The following is a 24,050-nucleotide window of genomic DNA, read 5'->3' as shown; positions in this document are numbered from 1 at the left end:
GTACAAGATAAATGATTGTTAGTAGGAAGCTTGAAAATCTGTAGAATTTTACAAAACATCTCTATTTAAAACTGATTAAGAGATACTATAATGAAATTTTGAAAAATTCCAGAATATGCCATTCCTCCACTCAATAAGTTTTATTTTTTATCTGGTGGAAGGAATGTACAGAGCGCTGATCAACAGACGTCTATGAATAGCCTGGACTTGACCTCTTTTGGAAAGATCAGCTGCGTAAAAAATTAGAGCAATTGTTTTTTGGGGGTTTTTTTTTTCTTTTTCAATTAAGGACTCTGTACTGTGCATCTGTTTTCACAAAATGAGGGAGTTTATTTCTAGGTGGGAAGATAAGGGTATTAGCCAAGTAGAACAACAGAAGCAAAGCCTTGCACTAAGCAAGTAACCAAGACACAATGTGCAAGGAGAAAATTATAGTTCCACCAAATATAATGTATAAATACTCAGTTTTATTCTTACAGTCAGTAGAAAACGGCAACTCCAAGTTTGTGTATATAAACAGGTGTCAGTCCCCCGACACGGTCCCGTGTTTCGCTGGTGGCTGCATCGGGAGGGACCACAATGTTAATAAATTCTGTAATACAAACAAATATAATCAAGATGGAACATAGCATATGAGGCTACAAAAACATCGGAAATACAGTATATACTCACACCTTTTAATTGGACCATGGAGCGCAAAGCACCCTCCCCCTGTCAACTCATTTAAAGAAGCAGCCTTGGCGCCAAAACAGATGTCATCGCGAGAACGTCAGAAACGGTCCCGCCCCCATTTAACCAAATAAATGCCACTCAATATCTTTATTGAGCCCGTGAGGGTGAATGGTATTTAAAGTAAAAATCCATCTTTGTTCTCTTTTCCCTAAGAACTCGGCATAGTCTCCACCCCTAGCTGAGGGGGGAACGATCTCCAAAACTGATAAAGTGAGGTCAGAGATGGAATGGCCCGAGTGAATCCAGTGGGAAACCAGGGGTTCTTCAACTCTAAGGAGTCTAATATTGGAACAGTGTTCAATGATACGAGTTTTCACCATTCTCTTAGTTTTGCCCACGTATAGACTGGGACAAGGGCACTGTATCACGTAGATTACCCCTTTAGTTGTACAGTCAGACATACCACGTGATTGAAAAGTCTGTCCAGAAACAGGATGTTTAAAGGAGGAAGTGACTGAAGTGTGGCTGCACATCGTGCAGTGACCACAGGGGCTGTGGCATCCCTGAACCGACTGTCATCCTGAGTGACTACCTCATTCCTGTCAAATGTAGTATGTACTAGCTGATCAGGGAAAAGAGAACAAAGATGGATTTTTACTTTAAATACCATTCACCCTCACGGGCTCAATAAAGATATTGAGTGGCATTTATTTGGTTAAATGGGGGCGGGACCGTTTCTGACGTTCTCGCGATGACATCTGTTTTGGCGCCAAGGCTTCTTCTTTAAATGAGTTGACAGGGGGAGGGCGCTTTGCGCTCCATGGTCCAATTAAAAGGTGTGAGTATATACTGTATTTCCGATGTTTTTGTAGCCTCATATGCTATGTTCCATCTTGATTATATTTGTTTGTATTACAGAATTCATTAACATTGTGGTCCCTCCCGATGCAGCCACCAGCGAAACACGGGACCGTGTCGGGGGACTGACACCTGTTTATATACACAAACTTGGAGTTGCCGTTTTCTACTGACTGTAAGAATAAAACTGAGTATTTATACATTATATTTGGTGGAACTATAATTTTCTCCTTGCACATTGTGTCTTGGTTAAGATAAGGGTATTCCCATATATATCTCAGAAAACTCAAGAGCACAAAAAGATTTTTGGAAATAAGAGATCTGGTATCTTTGGTGCACATGTATTATAATTAGTTATCCTTGTAAATGTCTTTCTAAAATTCAAAATGTGTCACACTTTTGAACCCATACAATTGTTTTTTCTTAAATGCAAAAAGAGGTAAGCTAATCTGAGTTCTAGTGATAGTTGAGGATTTTTTGTTCTCTTGGAGTACTTTCAATTATGGCAGGTTTGGCTTGTCAGCTTTCTTTTCTCTCTTTAATGCCAATGCCTCAATGGTATTTTGATTGAGGTTCTCCTTTTTTGTGAGCTATTCAGAAACTGATATATAAATATATACTTTTCAGCTGTAAATATACTATGGCATCAATTTTCTTATCTCAAGATATCAATGTGTTTACCATTTACATGGTGATAAGTGCCAATTGCACTGAGATGGATCCTAAGTTATTCTTCAGACCAAACTCTGAAAGTTATAGAAGTATGAAGCAGTTAATGCATGGAACAGGAAAAGAGGGTCTAGTGCCTTTTCCTCAAACAAAAATACAAATTTCCTCTGGCAAAAAGTCAGGCAGAGGAAAGGATTGCCAAGGATAAGGTGACAAAACATTTTTCAGATTTATCAGAGAAAGGAGAAAGGTCCATAGTGGTATAGTGAAATTGAAAGGGGATAAGGATCAATGGGTGGAAAGAGATGATGAATTAGCAAAAATATTAAATACTTCAGTTAAGTGTTCACTAAGGAAGACCCTGAAGAAGGACAGTCACTTGCTTTCAAGACTGTAGAAGGGGGTGGAGTAGATGAAACTCCATTTACGGAAGATAACGTATGGGAAGAGCTAAGAAAACTGAAAGTGGACACCATGGGGCCTGATGAGGTTCACCCCAGAATACTGAGGGAACTCAGATTTGCTGGCAGGTCCACTGTGTGACCTGTTCAATAGATCCCTGGAAAAGTGTGTAGTGCCAAGTGACTGGTTTTATTGATATTGATTTTATATTTGATTTGTTTTGAGGACTGGTGAAGTTTCTGTTTTTCCGTTGTTACAATGCATACAGTCTCTCAGGCTTGTTGTGGTTTCCAGTTCAGCTTTGGTCTGCATGTTTCTAGTTATGCTTTATGGTCTCTTTATTAGGTGAGGGTCTAGGTTCTAGGAAAAGTAAAAAGTCATGGGATGGTGGCGATGTCCTTTCGTGGATTGCAAACTGGCTAAAAGACAGGAAGTAGAGTAGGATTAAATGGACAATTTTCTCAGTGGAAGGGAGTGGACAGTGGAGTGCCTCAGGGATCTGTATTGGGACCCTTACTTTTCAATATATTTATAAATGATCTGGAAAGAAATACGAGTGAGATAATCAAATTTGCAGATGACACAAAATTGTTCAGAGTAGTTAAATCACAAGCAGATTGTGATAAATTGCAGGAAGACCTTGTGAGATTGAAAAATTGGGCATCCAAATGGCAGATGAAATTTAATGTAGATAAGTGTAAGATGATGCATATAGGGAAAAATAACCCATGCTATAATTACACAATGTTGGGTTCCATATTAGGTGCTACAACCCAAGAGAGATCTAGGCGTCATAGTGGATAACACATTGAAATAGTCGGTTCAGGGTGCTGCGGCAGTCAAAAAAGCAAACAGAATGTTGGGAATTAGAAAGGGAATGATGAATAAAACGGAAAATGTCATAATGCCTCTGTATCGCTCCATGGTGAGACCGCACCTTGAATACTGTGTACAATTCTGGTCGCATCTCAAAAAAGATATAATTGCGATGGAGAAGGTAGAGAGAAGGGCTACCAAAATGATAAGGGGAATGGAACAGCTCCCCTATGAGGAAAAACTAAAGAGGTTAGGACTTTTCAGCTTTGAGAAGAGATGGCTGAGGGGGATATGATAGAGATGTTTAAAATCATGAGAGGTCTAGAACGGGTAGATGTGAATTAGTTATTTACTCTTTCGGATAGTAGAAAGACTAGGGGGCACTCCATGAAGTTAGCATGGGGCACATTTAAAACTAATCGGAGAAAGTTCTTTTTTTACTCAACACACAATTAAACTCTGGAATTTGTTGCCAGAGGATGTGGTTACTGCAGTTAGAATAGCTGTGTTTAAAAAAGGATTCGATAAGTTCTTGGAGGAGAAGTCCATTACCTGCTATTAAGTTCACTTAGAAAATAGCCACTGCTATTACTAGCAATAGTAACATGGAATAGACTTAGTTTTTGGGTACTTGCCATGTTCTTATGGCCTGGATTGGCCACTGTTGGAAACAGGATGCTGGGCTTGATGGACCCTTGGTCTGACCCAGTATGGTATTTTCTTTTTTTTTTTTTTAAATTTATACTTTATTGAAAAATTTTTTATATATTTCACCATAATTCCAAATAAAATAAGAAATCTTGTAATACAACATACATATCTTCAAAGTACAATAATTATTACCCATAAACAAAATTATGTTGTTCAAGACAAAATAATTGGGGGATCCCACAATAACATAATACAACCAAATATATCTAAATAAGAGGAGAGAGAATTGCTATTTAATTCCTATTGGCCTTACTGTTGGATATTATTAGCTCTGTTGGGCTCAGATTTGTCTGCAATAAATGTCTCCAAATGTATGGGATCCGAGAATATAAATTTATTTCCCTGAAAATTTATATAACATTTAGCAGGAAACTTTAGAAAAAAAGTTGCCCCTATTTCTAGGGTTTTACTTTTCAGGGCAAGGAATTGTCTTCGACGGGCCTGTGTAGGCCTCGAGACATCTGGAAATAAATATACTCTTTGCCCACAAAAGGAGCGATCTTTATTCCTGAAAAACTTCTCAAAAACTTGATCTTTCTCTCTCTCAAGAGAGAAAGAAACAAATAAAGTAGTTCGTTTATTTATAATGTCAAGTGATTCCTCTAAAAAAGAGGAAATCCCTGGACTTCTCTCTCCTTCTTGATCTTGTGAATTTCTAGATTGATAGGGAAAATAAAATATCTTAGATACAATAGGAATTTTATCATCCTCATATGCTAGATTTTCCATTAAAAACTTTTTAAACATTTCATATGGTGATAATAATCTCGTGATTGGGAAATTCACCAATCGAAGATTTTTAATACGCAGCATATTTTCCACATTTTCTATCTCAGAATGTAATGATAGACTATCTACTATATGCATACTTTCTGCATTTTGTACATTTTGTACCTTTCCAGATATCGATTTTATAGCTGTTTCTACCTCAATCAATCTTTTCCCATGATCTTCTATCGAATTTTTATTTACATTCACCAGAGAAGTTAACGATTCATTTACTTGCAAGACATTAGAGTCCAACCTGACTAACATTTTCCACAAATCTCTCAGCGTTACGTCTGATGGCTCTTTATGGCACATCAGACTTTCACTGGGAGCTCGTGGTGCAAGTCCATCTACAGTACCCAATGCTGTTCCTATTGAAGGATTTTCAGGGAGAGAGCTCTCTCTCTCTACCCTACTCACGCTTTCTTGACTGTCCTCGAGGGAACTTTGCATCAGTGGAGCTCCTAGAGGTTGTGGAGGTGTAATCGGGCCCTTGCCCGGACTCAAGGACACTTCTAAAGTGGCACTTTCGCAGTCCGTCTTTGGCAAAACCTTTATGTGGGCATCCATCGGTCCGATGTTTGGGACTGGAGAGGAGGTATAGACTTTTGCCTTGCGTTTCCGACCCATATATTCAAAATACCAAATCCAAAATAAAGTGGATTTGCTACAGGGTTAAGTCAATCGAAGGCGATCGAAGCCGATCAAAGCCGCGCGCGCCCCTTCGGCGCGCGCGGCTTAGGCAGCGCGCCGGCGTCGACTGCGCGATGCTCAACCTCAGGATTTCAAGTGTCCCGCGGGCCTGCGCTGATGACGTCAGCTAACTCGCTGCAGCTGTTTGTCCTCCTCACCGGCACTCTCCGAGTCAGCTCAGCAGGTAGGCGCGCTGTGGCACTTCTCTCTCCTCTCACACGATCCCCACAGAACGCTGCTCAACCGCGGGATTTCAAGTGTCCCGCGGGCCTGCGCTGATGACGTCAGCTAACTCGCTGCAGCTGTTTGTCCTCCTCACCGGCACTCTCCGAGTCAGCTCAGCAGGTAGGCGCGCTGTGGCACTTCTCTCTCCTCTCACACGATCCCCACAGAACGCTGCTCAACCGCGGGATTTCAAGTGTCCCGCGGGCCTGCGCTGATGACGTCAGCTAACTCGCTGCAGCTGTTTGTCCTCCTCACCGGCACTCTCCGAGTCAGCTCAGCAGGTAGGCGCGCTGTGGCACTTCTCTCTCCTCTCACACGATCCCCACAGAACGCTGCTCAACCGCGGGATTTCAAGTGTCCCGCGGGCCTGCGCTGATGACGTCAGCTAACTCGCTGCAGCTGTTTGTCCTCCTCACCGGCACTCTCCGAGTCAGCTCAGCAGGTAGGCGCGCTGTGGCACTTCTCTCTCCTCTCACACGATCCCCACAGAACGCTGCTCAACCGCGGGATTTCAAGTGTCCCGCGGGCCTGCGCTGATGACGTCAGCTAACTCGCTGCAGCTGTTTGTCCTCCTCACCGGCACTCTCCGAGTCAGCTCAGCAGGTAGGCGCGCTGTGGCACTTCTCTCTCCTCTCACACGATCCCCCCAGTATGGTATTTTCTTATGTTCTTATGAGGTATTCTGCTGGCGTGTAGTTTGTGTAGGGCTCTATAGCAGCCTGGCTTGGTTCCTTTTCCTAATAGGAGGTGAATTGGTGACTTAAAGCCTGGAGTAATATTTTCAGTGTTGCCTTTTCTCAGGTAAGGTGGTTACTGTGAGTGCTGGATATTGGTGCTGTTTTGGTATGGGGTATTTACTATTTATGCAATTTCTGTTCAGAGTACTTATCTTTTTCCTTGTGTCATTCTTAACAAAAATAATACTGGACCTTTATTTCTGCTGTGAATTGTAATGAGCATGGTCTCTGTCAGGTGTGTCACCATGGGAAAAAGGTTGAGAACCAATGAGCGGAACCTCATCAGGGCTGTCCACTGTCCTCTATATTTTTTGTACTTTCCCTCAACCCTCTTAACTGGGTCTTGGGAGGTTCTGCAGATATTCATGGAATTAAAGTTGGTTGAGTTACTTTTAAAGTAGAAGCCTTTGTTGATGACTTACTGATTCATGTTACTGATCCTGTTGATTTTCTAAACACTACTTTACAAGAAATTTGGGAATATGGCTCATTGGCAGGATTTAAATTAAATCTACGAAAATCTTAGACCTCACCTATTGGAAATTTGAATGTTGATATATGGGAAGAGATTTCCACTCAAGTGGGTTACTGGGGAAATCATATTTTAGGGGGGGTTGCTTCCTGGGGAAGTTTCTCATTTAAAATGCCAATGTGTTATGACTGCATGAGGTCAAGGAAAGATCTCTAATTGGATGCATTTACCATTGTCCTTGCTGGAGCGGGTGCAATTACTGCTTCCAAAGTGGCTTTACGTTCTGGGAGTAATTCCATTCTCTCTCACAAATCAAACTCTCCGGAGATTGAACAAGGGGATTTGTCAATTTCTATGGAAAGGTAAAAAACCTAGACTAGCTTTGAATGTATTAATGAAACCTCTCAAAAAAAGGGGGTTTTAGAGTGCTAGATATGAGGACATGTGATTAACCTACAACATATTGGAGATTGCCTTATGAATACCAGTTATTCTGTTTGTTTAGAAGTGGAATAGCTAACTTCTATATCGCTGCATCATACACTTCATGCTCCCTGTATTGCCCTTGCTAGGTATGTTAAGACCCCCTTTTTGTCCCCACTTTGTAAAACATGGAGATGGTTAACCTCTAAACTCAATTTGAATCTACAACTGTCTCCCTTTTGCCTATTTGGGGGAATAGGGGATTTCTCCCTGACCTGGAAGGAGGTGGTTTTCTTTATTGCGAAAGCAAGGGATTGTTTCTCATTTCTCAAGTGGATGGTAAAGATGGATCTCTTATGTCCTTTCCTGTCTTGTGCGAGAAATTTGGTCTACAATCTAAAGAGCTTTTTAGTTACCTACAAGCAAGACGTAACATATCTGGTATATGTAAAGTGAATATACATATATAAACAGCCTGGATTGATGTGGAAAATCCAGGACAGACATTCCTTTCTTTTTTTTTTTGGAAAAGTTTTTGGAAAAGACCTATAAAATTTGGACTTTGGATCATTGTTGGTGTAAATGGCAACAAACTGCAAACTCATTTTCCTCTTACTTCTTTTATTGACAGTTTTTCATTTGTTCAACTTACAAGCAATGTCCAAATGCGGGAAACAATACAAGCTTCTTCATGGATTTTTGTTCACTGCAACAAGCCTACGTGGTGAAATATTCCAGCTCAAATCTGTGCCTTAAGTACACCAAAGGAGGTGCAACATTTGGGACACACTTTGTGGCACTGTGTGCTTACTAATTCTTTCTGGAAGCAAGTTTTTTCTTATTCCGGCAGACTGCTGGATATCCAAATTCCATTTAAGCCACTGCTTGCACTGTTTGGAATATTTCCTGCTTCATTCTCTGGCAACGGGAAGCATAGACATGGATCAGCAAAGTCTTCTTACTTGCCGCTACTTGCTTTTTTCCAGTTTGGAGACAACGGGAAGCCCCCTTCGTTCACACAATGGCATAATAGCATTCACCATCTTTTACTAATGGAATAGTTTGAGTGCCAATGTTTCCTCCCCAAAGGCCAGAAAAAGTACCTTGGACATCTGGATGCCATACATTTTGTCTTTGCCACACAGAGCTTGAAGTGCAGTCCTTAATTTTGGTTAAAGAAAGTTCTTACCTTCCCTGGGTTTACTCTGCCTTTGCATCGGGGAGATTGGAGGGGTGGGGTGGGAATATGTACCATGTGTTTTGCTTCACTGTTACAAAAATTAATAAAAATATTTAAACAAGGACACCATTAGATCCTATGGTTTTGGCCAATTATCGCCTCATTTCTTCTTTATCCTTTCTAACAAAAGTAACTGAATCAGTAGGTTTAAGGCAGCTTAATGATTTCATTCAGGAACACTATTTTCGACTACTTTCAGTTTGAGTTTCATAGGGGTTTTAATACAGAAACTTTGTTATCATCTCACATCAATATTATTATATGTGAATTTGATGGCAGACAGAGCTTTCTTCTTGTCTTGCTCAATATATCTATGGATTTGATACAACTATCAGATTCTGATTTATCATCTGCATGAATGTGGTATATCAGGTACTGTCCTAAATTGGTTTTATCTTCTTGCAAGGAGGGCACAACAAATTAGGATTAGTTCATCTGTCCTAGGCTGGTATTTAGTCACCACTTGTGTCCCCCTCAGGGGTCAAACTATTGACCACTCTTATAAACATCTTTATAGCTCCCACCTGCTGATTACCTCAGGATTTGAATGGAAGGTATTGGATTTATGCCAATGTGCAGTTTTTGTGCCGGTTACAGCGGAATAGACAGCTGCTTTTAAGATTGTTTTGATTTGTCTTTCTGTGGTGAAGCAATGGGCTCTTAACAAGCTTACTTTGAACCTATAGAAGACAGATCTCTAAAACTATCTGAGGATCTTCAGATTCTTATCTTGAAGCAAGTAAAAGAACTTTGGGGGTTATTTTAGACTCTGGTCTTTCCATGAATGTTCATGTGAAAGGAGTTAAGGTAGCTTTATTCAAATTGCATTTATTGCAGAGACTTAAGCCTCTTCTTTACTCAAGAGCTTTCTGGACAGTTTTGCAGGCTTTGATATTTTTAGCCCTTGACTATTGTAGTTCAGCATATTTTGCTATGCCAACTAATGCCTGAAGAATGTTACAAGTTGGTCAGAATGCTACTGCTCAAGTACTGAAGGGTGTAAGTATGAAAAATCATATCACACCCATTCTATATAAACTTCACTGGTTGTTGAGTGATAAGTGAAATACAAAATGGTTATGCTGACCCATAAATTGCTGGGCAATATGTTACCTTGCACCAATGTTATGTTGCAGATTTATAATTGCCACACACAGTTTGTGTGGCGATTATAAATCGCTTAATATTCCATCTATGTGCTTAATATTCCATCTATGTGTTTAGCTTGGCTTACAGAAACATGGGGAAAAAACAAACACTCTCTGTAGCAGTTAATAGCTTTTGGAGTTTGTTTCCTGAAAATTTACAGTTACCTACTTGTACTAAGACTTTTACTAAAAGCTTGACCACATTCTTGTTTACACAAGCATTTGTCGAGTTCAGTGCCTGTAATGCTTAGTTGGTAAGTGATCAATGTATAGGTGTCAAATGTAAGAATATCAGAAAACTTTTTACTGCTTGAATCCTGAAACTGAAAGCGGAGATATTGGGGCGGATTTTAAAAGGGATACGCGCGTAACCCTTTAAAACCCCTCCTGCACGCCGAGCCCCAGCGACGAGCTCAAGCCCCAGGGCTTGAAAAAGGGGGAGGGGCGTGGCCAGAGGCCTCCGAAAGTCCACTCGGCCGGCGCGCACAACCTACGCCTGCCTAGAGGCAGGTGCAACTTAAATAATAAAGGTGGGGGGGATTTAGGTAGGCCTGGGAGGCGAAAGGAAAGTTCCCTCCGAGGCCGTGGTTAGTGCAGTTAGTATAGCTGTGTTTAAAAAAGGATTGGATAAGTTCTTGGAGGTGAAGTCCATTACCTGCTATTAAGTTGACTTAGAAAAAAGCCACTGCTATTACTAGCAATAGTAACACGGAATATACTTAGTTTTTGGGTACTTGCCAGGTTCTTATGGCTTGGATTGGCCACGGTTGGAAACAGGATGCTGGGCTTGTTGGACCCTTGGTCTGACCCAGTATGGCATGTTCTTATGTTCCTTCTTTCTTGGATCCACTTTTTTCTAACATTGATGTCAAGTATTCGCTAACTTCCTCAGAAACTTGTGGTAGTAGAGATCCTCTGGAGAAGAGGAATATTGCAGTAAGTGAAGCAAGATGTCAGACAATCGCCATTGAATCCTACTCTGCCCTTGACAAAGGAGAAACACTGACCCATGACTCTAGTAATGGAGATGATGACTCGGAGACCTCTTATCCTGGAGGGGACATACCCAAGAGGGAAACTGACAGCCACAGCTCTCCTCTTATCTTTCAATTCATGGTTGGACTCCTCTGGCAGGGGAGAAAACTTGCTGGACTGCTGGGGGCTGAAAGCTCATAGCTGGCAACATTTGCAGTGAGTTGCACACCGGCATTGAACTAGGTGGGGCTCCACTCAGAACATTTTTCAAGATGGGGAGGGGCAAGGAGGCTCTAATGCTTCTCTCCTGTCCTCAGGAGTCAAAAAGGCACAAATTCTTCACAAATTTTGGGCTGGTCCACAGGCTGTGAAGGCTTCTGGGCTGAGGTTGAAGACATATCCTCTTCAGAAATTTATATGGGTTCCTCCTCATGCTGTTGTAACAGGGCAGACGTGCTCAGCTCCAGGAAAAGAGGAACTGCCAACACCAAAGTGCTCTGCACAAATGGACTCTGAACCATCATCTGCACTGAAAGAATCTGTTTCCAATGCCTTCCTTACCAGTGCCACAGCTTCCCTCATCAAAGGAGATGGCATAAGTGTCACTATTGCAGGTTTCTGAGTCGCAATAGTGGGTGCTCTGTAGTGATGCAATAGACAGCACCCTGGAAGGACTGGGGTCTGAGTAGAAAAGGTGGATTGGAGTCACAGAACTTTCCACACCATAAAAGAGGGTGGGGTACTTGCCCTGATATAGCCCCATCTTTCTTTGGCACTGACAGACCACCAGCAGGGGAACCTTGTTCATGTGCCAACTTCTACTTCTTCAGCTCTGATGGGTCCTGCCCCAGAGATGTTGAAAGCCATTGCACCTTACTTGACCCCTGACCTGAAGCAGATCCATCAGCCAGTACCACAGGGTGAGAGCGCTTTCCCAGGAAAGTAGGGAACGGGTGAGACAAGCCCTGATCTGGTTCTATGCCATCAGGAGCCTGAGAACACCCCACTCCGGTGCCCAGATTAAGGCTGGGGCTCACCCTTAAGTGATCTAAGATCTTGTATCTTCCAAGCTCTAGATTGCTGAACCCTGGGAGACATACAGCCACAACTGTAATAATTAGCTATATAGTGGTCCAAGCCCAGGCATATATAACAGACCTCAAGGAAATCTGTACTAGATATCCAGCAACCACAGGCACTGAACTTGAGGTTGCTGATTGCAGTTCTCTTTTGGTCTTTCCATTGCCATGCTAAAAAATTAAGAAAATACCCTTAAAATGCTGTTAAAAGGTTGCTGATACAATGAGGAAAAATTATACTGCAACGAGGTAGAAGAAAAACTAGCATGCAATCAAAAAAATGCATAAAAAATAAATCTAGCCCTGTTTGTCAAATAAGAAATAATAAAATTAGATAGAAAGCAAAAATTGACTGACTTTGAGAAAGCAATAAATGAACTTTGTTGGTTCACACAAACAAAGGTTGTGGAAAAGCCCATGCATGCTCAGAGAAGTCACCTTGATTATTTTTAGCTCTAAGAAAAGCTTTTCCATTTTGGCACTTCAGGATATTGTCTCCTGCTTATCCACAGAGAAAGTGAAAAACAGTCCAATCATAAGAAAATTAAGGTGTGTGTCGCCTGAGTATGCTGTTCGGAGAGGGGAAAATTACAAAAGAGAAAATAGGTGGTGTAAAAAAATATTCCATTTCCCCCATCCTCCTCCAGAAAAATGACTCTATAGTCAATTAATTGCTTAAGCAAGGCTGAAGTTTTCTGTGTTATGCATGGAAGGGGTATTTAAATATGAGAAGTTCTGAGATGGTATGCCAGTTTAGGGGGGGGGGGGGGGGGAAGGGGGTGGACACATTGACAGAAGAAAATTCTAACATAAATACCATGGAATTACCAAAGTAGTATCCTAAAGGGGCTCTCCAGTTAAGGGGCATAAGACAGGCCTAGTTTTCAGGATGAATATTCAGATCTATCTACAGTTGACGAAACTGGGTTAATTTGTATAGTTTCATTACACCAAAAACCAGAACTATGTGTAGCCCTAAATGATCAGTTAAGAACCCCTACTACCTTAAAGACTGAGTTCACTGCAGCTTAGTATAGTCTTCTGAAAATTGTCCCTGTTGAGGATCACTTCTCAAATCAGGAGTGTTTTGAGAAGGTGGGACTAACTCAAGACTACTGCTTTACATATTTCTTCCACAGTTACTAGAGATTTTTCTGCAAAACAAGTAGCTATTAATCTTATGGTATGAGCTCTAACAAACTGGTAGCTTGTTTGATTTTTTTGTAAGCTTCTGTGATGCAGTTCTTAATCCACTGAAATACTATTGGCTTTTCAAGGTTGTCTTATTTGCAATATTTAGCACAAACCATCCTAATTTTCTGAAATTTCAAATTCTGTATAAATATTCTAAAGCAATCTTTTTTTAAATACTCAATTCACATTATTCATTATGAGGGTTTAGACATAGCATTGACAAAACTGTCTTTAGTTTCTATCATCCCCAGATTTAAAACTACTGCAATTTGATTTAATATCCCTATACCATCATAATGATATATGGACGACTTTGGTTACAGTGAGAAAATATTCAGCTTTCCTTTGATACTGATAACTATGGAAAAAAGACCTTAGCAGGCAGTATCTCCTCTCCCCCAAACACATGACCCATCCTGAGGGATTGTGGTTAACAACACACCGAAAACTCTGCAAACTTCTTGTTTTACCTGGATATTAGTACCGAATTTAGTGACGGAGAGAAAGCAGCTTAATGGTAGACTTGGCAGCTGCTCTGTTCCTAGCTGAGTAAAGCGATCCACCCAGCTTTGAAATGCCTTGTCTCTCTTCCACTCTCTTGGCAAGGAAGGGATAATGAATCTGCCTCTAATGCTCCTAAATCCAGAGACCAAAGCCAGTCTCATGCTATCCTTTTCAGTTTCTTGGCCATTTGGAGGGCAGTTTTCCAAGGCATTTTTTTGGGTAAAAAGGTGTTTCATCCACAGAACTAGCCTTTTAAGAAAACTGCTCACCTAATATGCAGGTAAACATATGCACATTAGGTTTATCTGGACTGGCATGTTCTCAGGGATGGGTATTCACCCATGGAGAAAACCCCCTTTTAAAATTGCTTTCCCATCCTCATAATACATGGTCCTTCTGCCTGCCCCTTTTCCATCTGGGCAAAGTATGCACAGGGCGTTACGATAAACTCCGTACACATACTTCCCAATAGGGAGTCCACATGTGCAAACTGTAGGTACTTATAGATCTCTAGTCCCTGCCATGCAAGAAGTTTTCAAAGGGAAACAATGGGATTTTCACTGACTGATCTTGCGGGCATGTTGATTTAAAAAAACAAAAAAAAAAAACCAAAACCTGCAAACATGCAAACTCCACCAGGGAACTGAAAACTGCCCTCTATATTAGCTTGACAAAAATAGGTTATGCTTATTTGCTATTACCACATTATTTGGATTATCTATTTGTTCTGTAATAGAAAAATCAATCCAAAACATACCTTTGACACTTCTTCCCTTTCACTACTTTCCTTAATGAATACTTTTTCTAGTTCAGGACTTATTCCTTCAACATTGCACGGCACTCGGGAAACCACAGATTTTGGCATGGAGATGCTCGACAGCGGCATTGGAACAGATCTAGATATGGAAACCTATAAAATAAACATGCTAAAGTCAGATTTGAAGGAAAAATACTGAAAATTCAGTTGGCAGATAAAATGATCCTTTGTTTTTGATTTAAACACACACCACAGGAACAAAATAATTTACTACCATCATTATGACATTACCTAAAGCATGGTGCTGCCCTGTTAATCTATTATAACTTCTTCTAGTCACCTTACTGATATACTATATGTATATTTACATCAAAACCAAAGGACATGGAGTGGAAGAATCATCTTCTAGTTCAGGGGTCGGGAACCCATGGCTCGCGAGCCAGATATGGCTCTTTTGAGGGCTGCATCTGGCTCGCAGACAAGTGTCGCCATACTTCGCGGTTCCCCGCTGATCCAGCTGCTCCCCGGTCCTCCGCCGCCCGGGCTTAAAATGCTGTCAGCCCGGGCGGAACGCGGCAGGACAGCTGGAGTCAGCAGCACCGGCGTGCTCTCTTCTCCTCCCCCCCGCGGCCCGGAAGAGGAAGTGGAGAGCATCGGGTGCCTGCGCGGGAAGAAGAGACCACACTAGCGTGGTCTCTTCTTCCGCGCAGGCACCCGATGCTCTCCACTTCCTCTTCTGGGCCGCGGGGGGGGGGGGGGGGGGGGAAGGAGAAGAGAGCACGCCGACTGGAGTCATCCGGGTGCCTGCGCGGGAGTCATCGGGTGTCAGCCGGGTGCCAGCACTGGAGTCATCGGGTGCCTGCGCAGGTCTTCCCGCGCAGGCACCCGATGCTCTCCACTTCCTCTTCCGGGCCGCGGGAAGAAGAGAGCACGCTGGTGCTCTCTTCTTCCCGCGGCCCGGAAGAGGAAGTGGAGAGCATCGGGTGCCTGCGCGGGAAGACCCGCGCAGGCACGCTAGTGTCCGACGGGAAGAAGACTGCAGCGCGGCTCGGAGGAAAATGAAAATCTTCAACCGCGGCCGATGGGACTCCGCCTTCGCGAGGGCTGAAAATGAAGGAGGTTAGCGTTGGGAGGTGGCTGCTGCTGCCGCGAGTTCCCGGGGGGGGGGGGGGGGGGGGGGGAGGGGGAGGGGAGAGAGAGAGTGAATGAATGAGCGAGCAAGCATGTGTGTTTGAGATCCTGTGTGTGTGAGTGAGAGATTGCATGTATGTGAATGATTGAGAGCCTGTATATGTGAAAGAGAGTATGTCTGTGATTGAGATCCTGCCTGAGAGAGAGAGAGCATGAATGTAAGTTTACCATTGGGAACCTGTATGTGTAAGTTTGTAATTGAAAACCTGTTTGTTTGAAAGAGTATGTGTGTATGATTGAGATCCTTTGTGTGTGAGAGAGATCATGTGTATGTATGATTAAGAGCCTGTATGTATAAGTAAGAGAGAGATCATGTGTGTCTGTGTCTGATTGACAGCTGGTTTAGGTGATGGAGCATGTGAGTATGTGATTGAGAGCCTGTGTTTAAATGAGAGAGAGAGACCATGTGTGTCTGTGTGTGATTGAGAGCTGATTTAGGTGAGGGAGCATGTGAGTATGTGATTGAGAGCCTGTGTTTAAATGAGAGAGAGAGACCATGTGTGTCTGTGTGTGATTGAGAGCTGATTTAGGTGAGGGAGCATGTGAGTATGTGATTGAGAGCCTGTGTGTAAATGAGAGAAAGAGGACATGTTTGTAAGCATGTGAATGAGAGTGTGTGTGAGAGAAAAAGACAGCATGTATTTATGTGATTGAAAGCCTGTGTGTGTGTAAGCGTGAAAAGATAGACAGCATGTGTGTAAATGTGTAATTAAGAGCCTATATAAGTGAGAGAGAAAAAACATTTGTATATGTGAGTGACTGAGAGCATGTGTGTATAGGTGTGTCATTGAGAGCCAGTGTGTGAGAGAGCGCTGGTATGTGACAGAGAGGAGAAAGTTCCAAGCAAACTACCCCACCTCCTGCTAATTCAGAACAATCTCAGGACACCTGGATATCAAACGTTCCCAGGTATGCAGAGCAAAAAAATTTTTGTATCATTATTTTTCATTACTGGATCTTTGTGTCTGCTATTTTGAAATATTTTGTTGGTATCTGGAAATGTTTTATATGAGTTTTTAATTATTGGATATTCCACTCATCAGCTGTTTCGAAATATGTTCTTTTTGTTAGTACAGTTTTACTGCTGATGATTTTATATTTCTTGATTTGTTTTATAAGGATGTGTGATGTTTCTTTTTTTCCTTTGTTACACTGCATACAGAGACTCTGGCTTGTTGCAGTTTCCAATTCAGTTTTTGTCTGCATGCTTCTTGTTATGCGTTTTGGTCTCTTTATTCTATGTTAGGTGAGGGACAGCACGTGATTCAGGTGAGGTTTTCTGCTGGCGTGTAGTTTCTGTGTAGGACTCTATAGCAGCCTGACTTGGTCCGTTTTCCTAATAGGAGATGTATTGGTGTCTTAAGGCCTGGTGTAATATTTTCAGAGACTTATTGTACTTTAAAAGTGTGATCTTACATAAAATGCACACATTTACTTGTATTTAGTTTTAAACATATTGTATGGCTCTCATGGAATTACATTTTAAAATATGTGGCGTTTATGGCTCTCAGCCAAAAAGGTTCCTGACCCCTGTTCTAGTTAGTACAGTAGACTGAGGACCAGGGATGTCAGGGTTCAAATATCACCAACATTCCTTGTGATGTTAGGTAACTCACTTCACCCTCCATTGCCTCTGGTACAAACTGGAGGCTGTGTTAGACATATACCACTAGGTGAATGGCCTAATGGAGGACAACAAGATATATGAAATACCTCATGTTATTTCGGCCCTGCTAATTAGCTCATTATTACCCTAAACAATGCAAATAAAATAACACTTTGTCTAAAACAAAATCGCAAGCCACAGTATTTGAACCATGGTTAGCTACAACTCAAGTGGTGTAGCTATATTCCCCTGGTATGCTGACATGTCCCAGTGCTCCTGAGGCCACTGCTCAGAGGCCCACTGCGCTGAATTAAGCACCATATCCCATCCCACCCTCCAGAAAAGTTTCCAAAAAACACCAGTGATCTCCAGACCCCCATCCCACTTCCTCACCCTGCCGACCCTGGAGGCAACTATATAAACAAAGCACATTTAAAAACATTTAAGGTCAGTCCCAGATCCTCCCTCCTAACCCCACCTTTCAATACAAAAATCCAGGCTCCAGAGGAAGGGATCCCCACCTCCCACCCTAGACCTTGCCAGACTTCCCCTTACTCACAATGTAAGCCCTGGTGGTTCAGTGGGGGCCTAGAGTGCCCCCTAGGCTCTGGAACAGGCAATACCCATATTGCAATCTGGCACTGGTCAGCCTTTTCACCCCATTAATGAGTAACTACTAATGTTGCTTTAACCTGAACTCTTGTTTTTGGCAAGGATGGAATATCCAAGAATGCCAGTGCAGACTAAATTTTAAATATAAAAAACCCCAAAAACTTAGCAAATTTTATTTTGAGAACTAAAGCATTTTCCCCTAAATTCTCAAGAGATGTGGTTCATAGCTGCTGAGTCAATTATACAATCGTGAACTTACCAAAGAAATCAGTTTCAAAAGCATGCATAAGAAAATGTCCTCGTAAGTTTTCCAAGGTAGTAATTTCAGATGTACGTTGATGGATCACATGAAGCTTCTCAAGCTTGTAGTTCTATCACTTAGAATTCAGTCTAATAACTGACATCCAATCGTTCATAGTAACCAACTAGAATAGAGCTAACTCCCAGCAGCCCTGGACAAGTTGAAAGACTGAAATTGCTACTATTTTTTAAACTTTTGAATTACATACAAGACATACAAAGAGAAACATTGACATAACTCAGTCACAGCATGAAGACTTTAAACATCTGCAATAGGAAATGCACAACAAAAAGCCTGAGCAAAGGTCTGCTAAGATGACCAAATATGTTAAAGAACAAGCTCAAACAAATCTGTTTTCAATCTAACTATAATATAATCTTTAGCCACCCCTATATGTATATATTTAAAGTCTTCTCTTTTAAATTGATTTCTAAGCTTCTTAGCTGCTATGTCTCCAGTCTATGTGCGACAATAATCAAGACATGGCTTAAATTTCCAGAATTTTGTGATGGTCAATTAAGTAGCCAGCAGCAGTTGAATGACCAAAGGCTTACAGTGATGAGAAACAAGAGATATTCCACCTCTCAAACAAGGGTGTAAGATATATGGGATATTGTATATCAGAAACCTCCTGAGCCACTTTAGCCCAAAAAAGGTTTGATACCTTGACAGTCCCACCACATATGTATATAGGAGCCAATCTCACCATACCCTCTCTTAGAAATATTGTCCCCTGGAAAAAGCTTGACAAAACAGGGAAACCAATATTTATTGCATTTTATATAGGTTCAATGTAAAACCCATTAATTTGACCCTTCTAACATGGATACATTTTATGTGCAGCTAACCATATGCTCCTCCAATCCTTTTACTCAAACAGTCCTCAAATCCTCATTACACTTAGAAATCAATAAATCTTTACCAAATTTGACAATATACTCCTGTAAATAGAAACTCCTTTGTCTCAACAAGACTCTGTCAATGTCTTCCATATCGGAAGTCTCACATAAGGGTGCATTAATACTGAGCAGAGGCTGCAGCATTCTACAGAATTGGAAATACACATGCAGTGATGTCCATTCTATATCAAATTCCTGTCTGAAAGACTGAAATGATTTAATACCATTGTCATCCCGTAGCTATGCAACAAAGACCAAGTCTTTGGACTTCCACCCCTGAAATACAGCCAAAAATGTACATCCAGATATTCACAAATTCCTAAAAATAGGAGATGTAGGGGAACTCACTTTCTCTAACAAGTCTAGAAATTTACATACCTTCTGCCAGGTACACAAAAGTCTGAACAAATACCAGACTAAATCTGCCAAGGGAACAAACATGCAGGCCAATACTGTACAGTGCGCTCCAACAGAGCGCACTGTACAGTATTGGCCTGCATGTTCCCTTGTTAACCCGCGTTTGGACGCGCGAGCTTTACCCCTTATTCAGTAAGGGGTAATAGCGCGTCGAAACCCCCCCCCCCCCCCCCCCCCGAGACTAATAGTGCCCGCAACATGCAAAGGCATGTTGATGGCCCTATTAGTCATTCTCGCGCAATACAGTAAGCAATACAGCCAAGCTGCACATTTTACTTACTGTATTGCGCAATACAGTAAGTAAAATGTGCAGCCAAGCTGCACATTTTGCTTTAAGAAATTAGCTCCTACCAAAAGGCTGGCGTTAATTTCTGCCGGCGCCGGGGAAGTGCACAGAAAAGCAGTAAAAACTGCTTTTCTGTGCAGCTCCGACTTAATATCATGGCGATATTAAGTCAGAGGTCCCAAAAGAAAAAAAATAAAATTTAAAATCAGCCCGCGGCTTGAAAACCAGACGCTCAATTTTGCCGGCATCCGGTTTCCAAACCCGTGGCTGTCAGCGGGCTCGAGAACAGATGCCGGCAAAATTGAGTGTCTGCTGTCAAACCCGCTGACAGCTGCCGCTCCTGTCCAAAAAGAGGCGCTAGAGACGCGCTAGTGTCCCTAGCGCCTCTTTTTACCGCGGGCCCTAAATTTAAATATTTTGTCTTACTGTGTCCTGTGTGCGCCAGGAGAGCGGGCGCTCGCCCGCTTTCCCGCGAACTTTACTGTATCGGCCTGATGAATAGAAGAGGAGGGGAATAATAAAGTAGCAAGTTGCACATTCCTGGCCTCCACTTTTTCCATTGCAAGAAAAGCCCAGTCATTGTCAGCATCAAACCAAGCTTTTAAACATTAATAGTAGGTATTTTTCAAAGGAATTATGCATGTAAATGTAACATACTATAACAGCAATTTTCAAAAGCCTATTTACATGCTTAAAGTGCACTTACACATGTAAAACCTATGGACAATTCAATGGTATATACTGCAATTTTCAAAAGCCCACTTATAAGCATAAAGCAAAATTGCTTACCTTGTAATAGGTGTTATCCCAGGACAGCAGGATGTAGTCCTCACATATGGGTGACGTCACTGACGGAGCCCTAGTGCAGGAAAACTCTGTAAAAGTTTCTAGAAACTTTTGACTGGCCCTGTGAGGCCACTGAGCATGCCCAGCATGCCATGATATTCTCTGCCACAGGGGTCTCTCTTCAGTCTCATACATAGCAATAAGCTTTAGCAAAAAATAAAAAACCGTATTGGACCCAACTCCGCGGGGTGGCGGGTGGGCTTCGTGAGGACTACATCCTGCTGTCCTGGGATAACAACTATTACAAGGTAAGCAATTTTGCTTTATCCCAGGACAAGCAGGATGCTAGTTCTCACATATGGGTGATTAGCAAGCTAGAGGCAGAGTCATTTTGTAGTGAAGCAACAGTAAAGTATTGTTGTTGAAAATGAGTCAGCCAAAAATCACAGCAGGTTGGTTGTAGCAGGAGTTGGGTTTAAACTGGAAACAAGTTCTTTAAGACAGATTGTCCATAGGCTGAATCTTATCGCCCTTCTTTGTCCAAACAGTAATGAGCTGCAAAGGTGTGACAAGAACTCCATGTTGCTGCTTTACATATGTCAAGGATTGGCACTGAGGTTGACATTGCTCTTACTGAATGTGCCTTTACTCGCCCTTGGAGCGGAAGGCCTGCTTTTTCATAGCAAAACTGTATGCAATCTGCTAACCAGTTGGATAGAGTATGTTTACCCACTGCTTTACCCGGTTTGTTTGGATCATAAGATACAAAGAGCCGAGTGGATTTCCTGTGGACTGCCATGCGGTCTAAGTAAAATGCTAGCGCACGCTTACAGTCCAAGGTATGTAAGGCCCATTCTCCTTGATGAGAATGAGGCCTTGGAAAAAACATGGGAAAAAACTATGGATTGGTTCAAGTGGAATTCCGTAACTACCTTGGGAAGGAATTTTGGATGTGTACGGAGAACCACTCTGTCATGTAGGAATTTCGTGGAGGGTGAGTTAGTGACAAGTGCTTGTAACTCACTAACCCTTCTAGCTGATGTAATGGCTATGAGGAAGATAGTCTTCCATGTGAGAAATTTAAGATCACAGGAATTCATGGGTTCAAAAGAAGAACGTATGAATTTTGTTAAGGCCAGATTCAGGTCCCATTCTGTGACTGGTGGCCGAATTGGTGGTTTAAGTTGAGTTAAACCTCTCATAAATCTACTGACAAGAGGTTGTGTACATATTGGTGCATCTCCCATCTTGTTATGGTAAGCTGAGATTGCACTTAAATGGACTTTTACAGATGAAGTCTGGAGACCAGAGTCTGAAAGATGGTATAAGTAGTCTAGTAGAGAAGTAGTGGGGCAGATGAAAAGATCAATATCCTGTTTGCACCACAAAGTAAACCTTTTCATTTCGAAGAATAGTTCTTTTGTGTGGAAGGCTTACGTGAAGCTATAAGCACTTGAGATACATTGGTTGAAAGATTGAGTGGTTGTAAGATTAAGCTTTCAACATCCATGCCGTCAGGGATAGGGATTGAAGATTGGGATGACGCAACTGACCCTAATCCTGAGTTATGAGAGTGGAAGCTACTACTAGTCGAATGGGATCCCTGATCGAGAGGTCTAGATGTTTGGGAAACCAGACTTGTCAAGGCCAATACGGGGCTATGAGAATCATGGCCCCCCTGTCCTGCTGTAGCTTCACTAGAGTTTTGGTTATGAGAGGTATTGGAGGATACGCCTATAGAAGGCAAAAGCGTTCTTGGCTGGCTGGTTGTTCCGTTTGTGTAGAGAACAGAATTTGTCCACTTTCTGATTCAGATGTGATGCAAAGAGATCTATTGTTGGTTGTCCCCAATGTTGAAATATCCTGGTCACTACTGAGGGATCCAGGGACCATTCGTGTGGTTGGAACCGACGACTGAGTCAATCCGCCACTACATTGTGAATGCCTGCCAGATAGGTGGCCCAGAGAAACATTGAGTGTATCAGGGCCCAGTCCCAAATCTGTGCAGCTTCTTGACAAAGGAGATACGAGCCCGTAGCTCCCTGTTTGTTGATGTACCATATGGCTACTGTGCTGTCTGTTTGGATGAGAACAGTCTTGTGAGAAAGGCAGTCCTTGAACGCATGCAGCGCATAACGTATAGCTCGGAGCTCCAGGAAATTGATTTGAAATGTTGCTTCGAGTTTTGTCCAAGTGCCTTGGGTTTGGAGAGTGTCTATGTGAGCTCTCCAACCCAAGGTGGATGCATCTGTAGTTAATGTTATCTGTGGGACTTGTTGTTGGAAGGGTAGGCCCTTGTGCAAATTGTCCTTGTTCGCCCACCATAGCAGAGATGATTGTAGCTGGTGGGTTACTTGAATTGGCGAATGTAGTGGTTGAATGGCTTAGATCCATTGTGATCGCAAAGTCCATTGGGTGACTCTCATGGCTAGCCTTGCCATAGGAGTGAAGTGAACTGTGGAGGCCATGTGGCCTAGTAAAGTTAGAAACTGATGAGCTGTTGCTTGTTTCTTTGAGCAAAGCGAGTTTGCCAGTAGGGAAAGTGTCTCTGCCCGATCGTCTGGTAGAAAAGCCCTTGAGAGGATAGTGTTCAATTCTGCTCCTATGAATTGAAGCAGGTGAGATGGAGTAAGATGGGATTTTAATAGTTGATGAGAAACCCCATCGAATGAAGTACAGTAATTGTTTAATTGAGAGAAGCGAGAGCTCCTTGTAGAGATTGACTTCTGATGAGCCAGTCGTCTAGATATGGAAACACATGGACACTTACTTTGTGCAAGTGTGCTGCTATTACTGTCAGACATTTGGTGAATACTCTGGGAGCAGAGGCAAGGCCGAATGGCAATACTCTGTATTGGAAATATTGGTGACCCACCATGAAGCGCAGATACTTGCGATGAGGTGGAAATACTGGAATGTGAGCATAAGCGTCTTGTAGATCCAGAGAACAAAGCCAATCTCCTGTTTGAAGAAGTGGAAGCATGGTGCCTAGAGAAACCATCCTGAACTTTTCTTTCTTTAGAAATTTGTTGAGATTTCCGAGGTCTAGGATGGGACGAAGGCCTCCGGTTTTCTTTGGAATGAGGAAATAACGAGAACAGAATCCTCTGCCCCTCTGAGGCCAGGGCACCAGCTCTACAGCCCTGGCTTTCAGAAGGGTGGATAGTTCTACTTGTAGTTGAAGCATGTGATTTTCGCTGAGATGAATATTACTTGGAGGAAAATCTGTGGGAATTGAGAGGAAATTGAGTTGGTATCCTCGAGATATTATGGACAGAGCCCATTGGTCTGATGTTATTGGCATCCAATTTTTGTAAAATTTGGATATCTGGCCTCCCACTGGAAGTTCTGGCTGAGGATTGGAGAAATAGCTGAGTTCTCTGGAAGTGGTTTCAAAAACCAGCAGCAGGTCCTGTCTGCGGAGCAGGTCGAGGCCTAACTGCCCTTGGCTGTCTTGGTTGCGGTCTTTGTTGAGTTCTAGAAGGCCTGGCTCGAGACGTAGGGGGGTAATACTTCCTTTGTCTGTAGAAAGGTCTTCTAGCTTCTTTTCGCTGAGGCCTACGTGCAGAGTGTGTAGAGGGATCTTGTGGATGCGAAGAAAGCTGCCTC

General features: G+C 42.3%; 1 protein-coding gene across 1 annotated transcript in view; it reads right to left on the bottom strand.

The window, feature by feature from the left end:
- The window catches only part of GLCCI1 (glucocorticoid induced 1), a 312,344-nt gene that overhangs the window by 69,950 nt on the left and 218,344 nt on the right, over positions 1–24,050 (bottom strand). The window contains exon 7 of the mRNA XM_029588951.1: positions 14,344–14,496. Within this exon, the coding sequence (XP_029444811.1) occupies positions 14,344–14,496 (153 nt within the window). The remainder of the gene's footprint in view (positions 1–14,343; positions 14,497–24,050) is intronic.

Source organism: Rhinatrema bivittatum, chromosome 2 (genome assembly GCF_901001135.1).
Source record: "Rhinatrema bivittatum chromosome 2, aRhiBiv1.1, whole genome shotgun sequence".
Classification (NCBI taxonomy): Eukaryota; Metazoa; Chordata; class Amphibia; order Gymnophiona; family Rhinatrematidae; genus Rhinatrema; species Rhinatrema bivittatum.
Note: the sequence above shows the minus strand (reverse complement) of the source record. Positions and strands in the feature narration are given on the sequence as shown.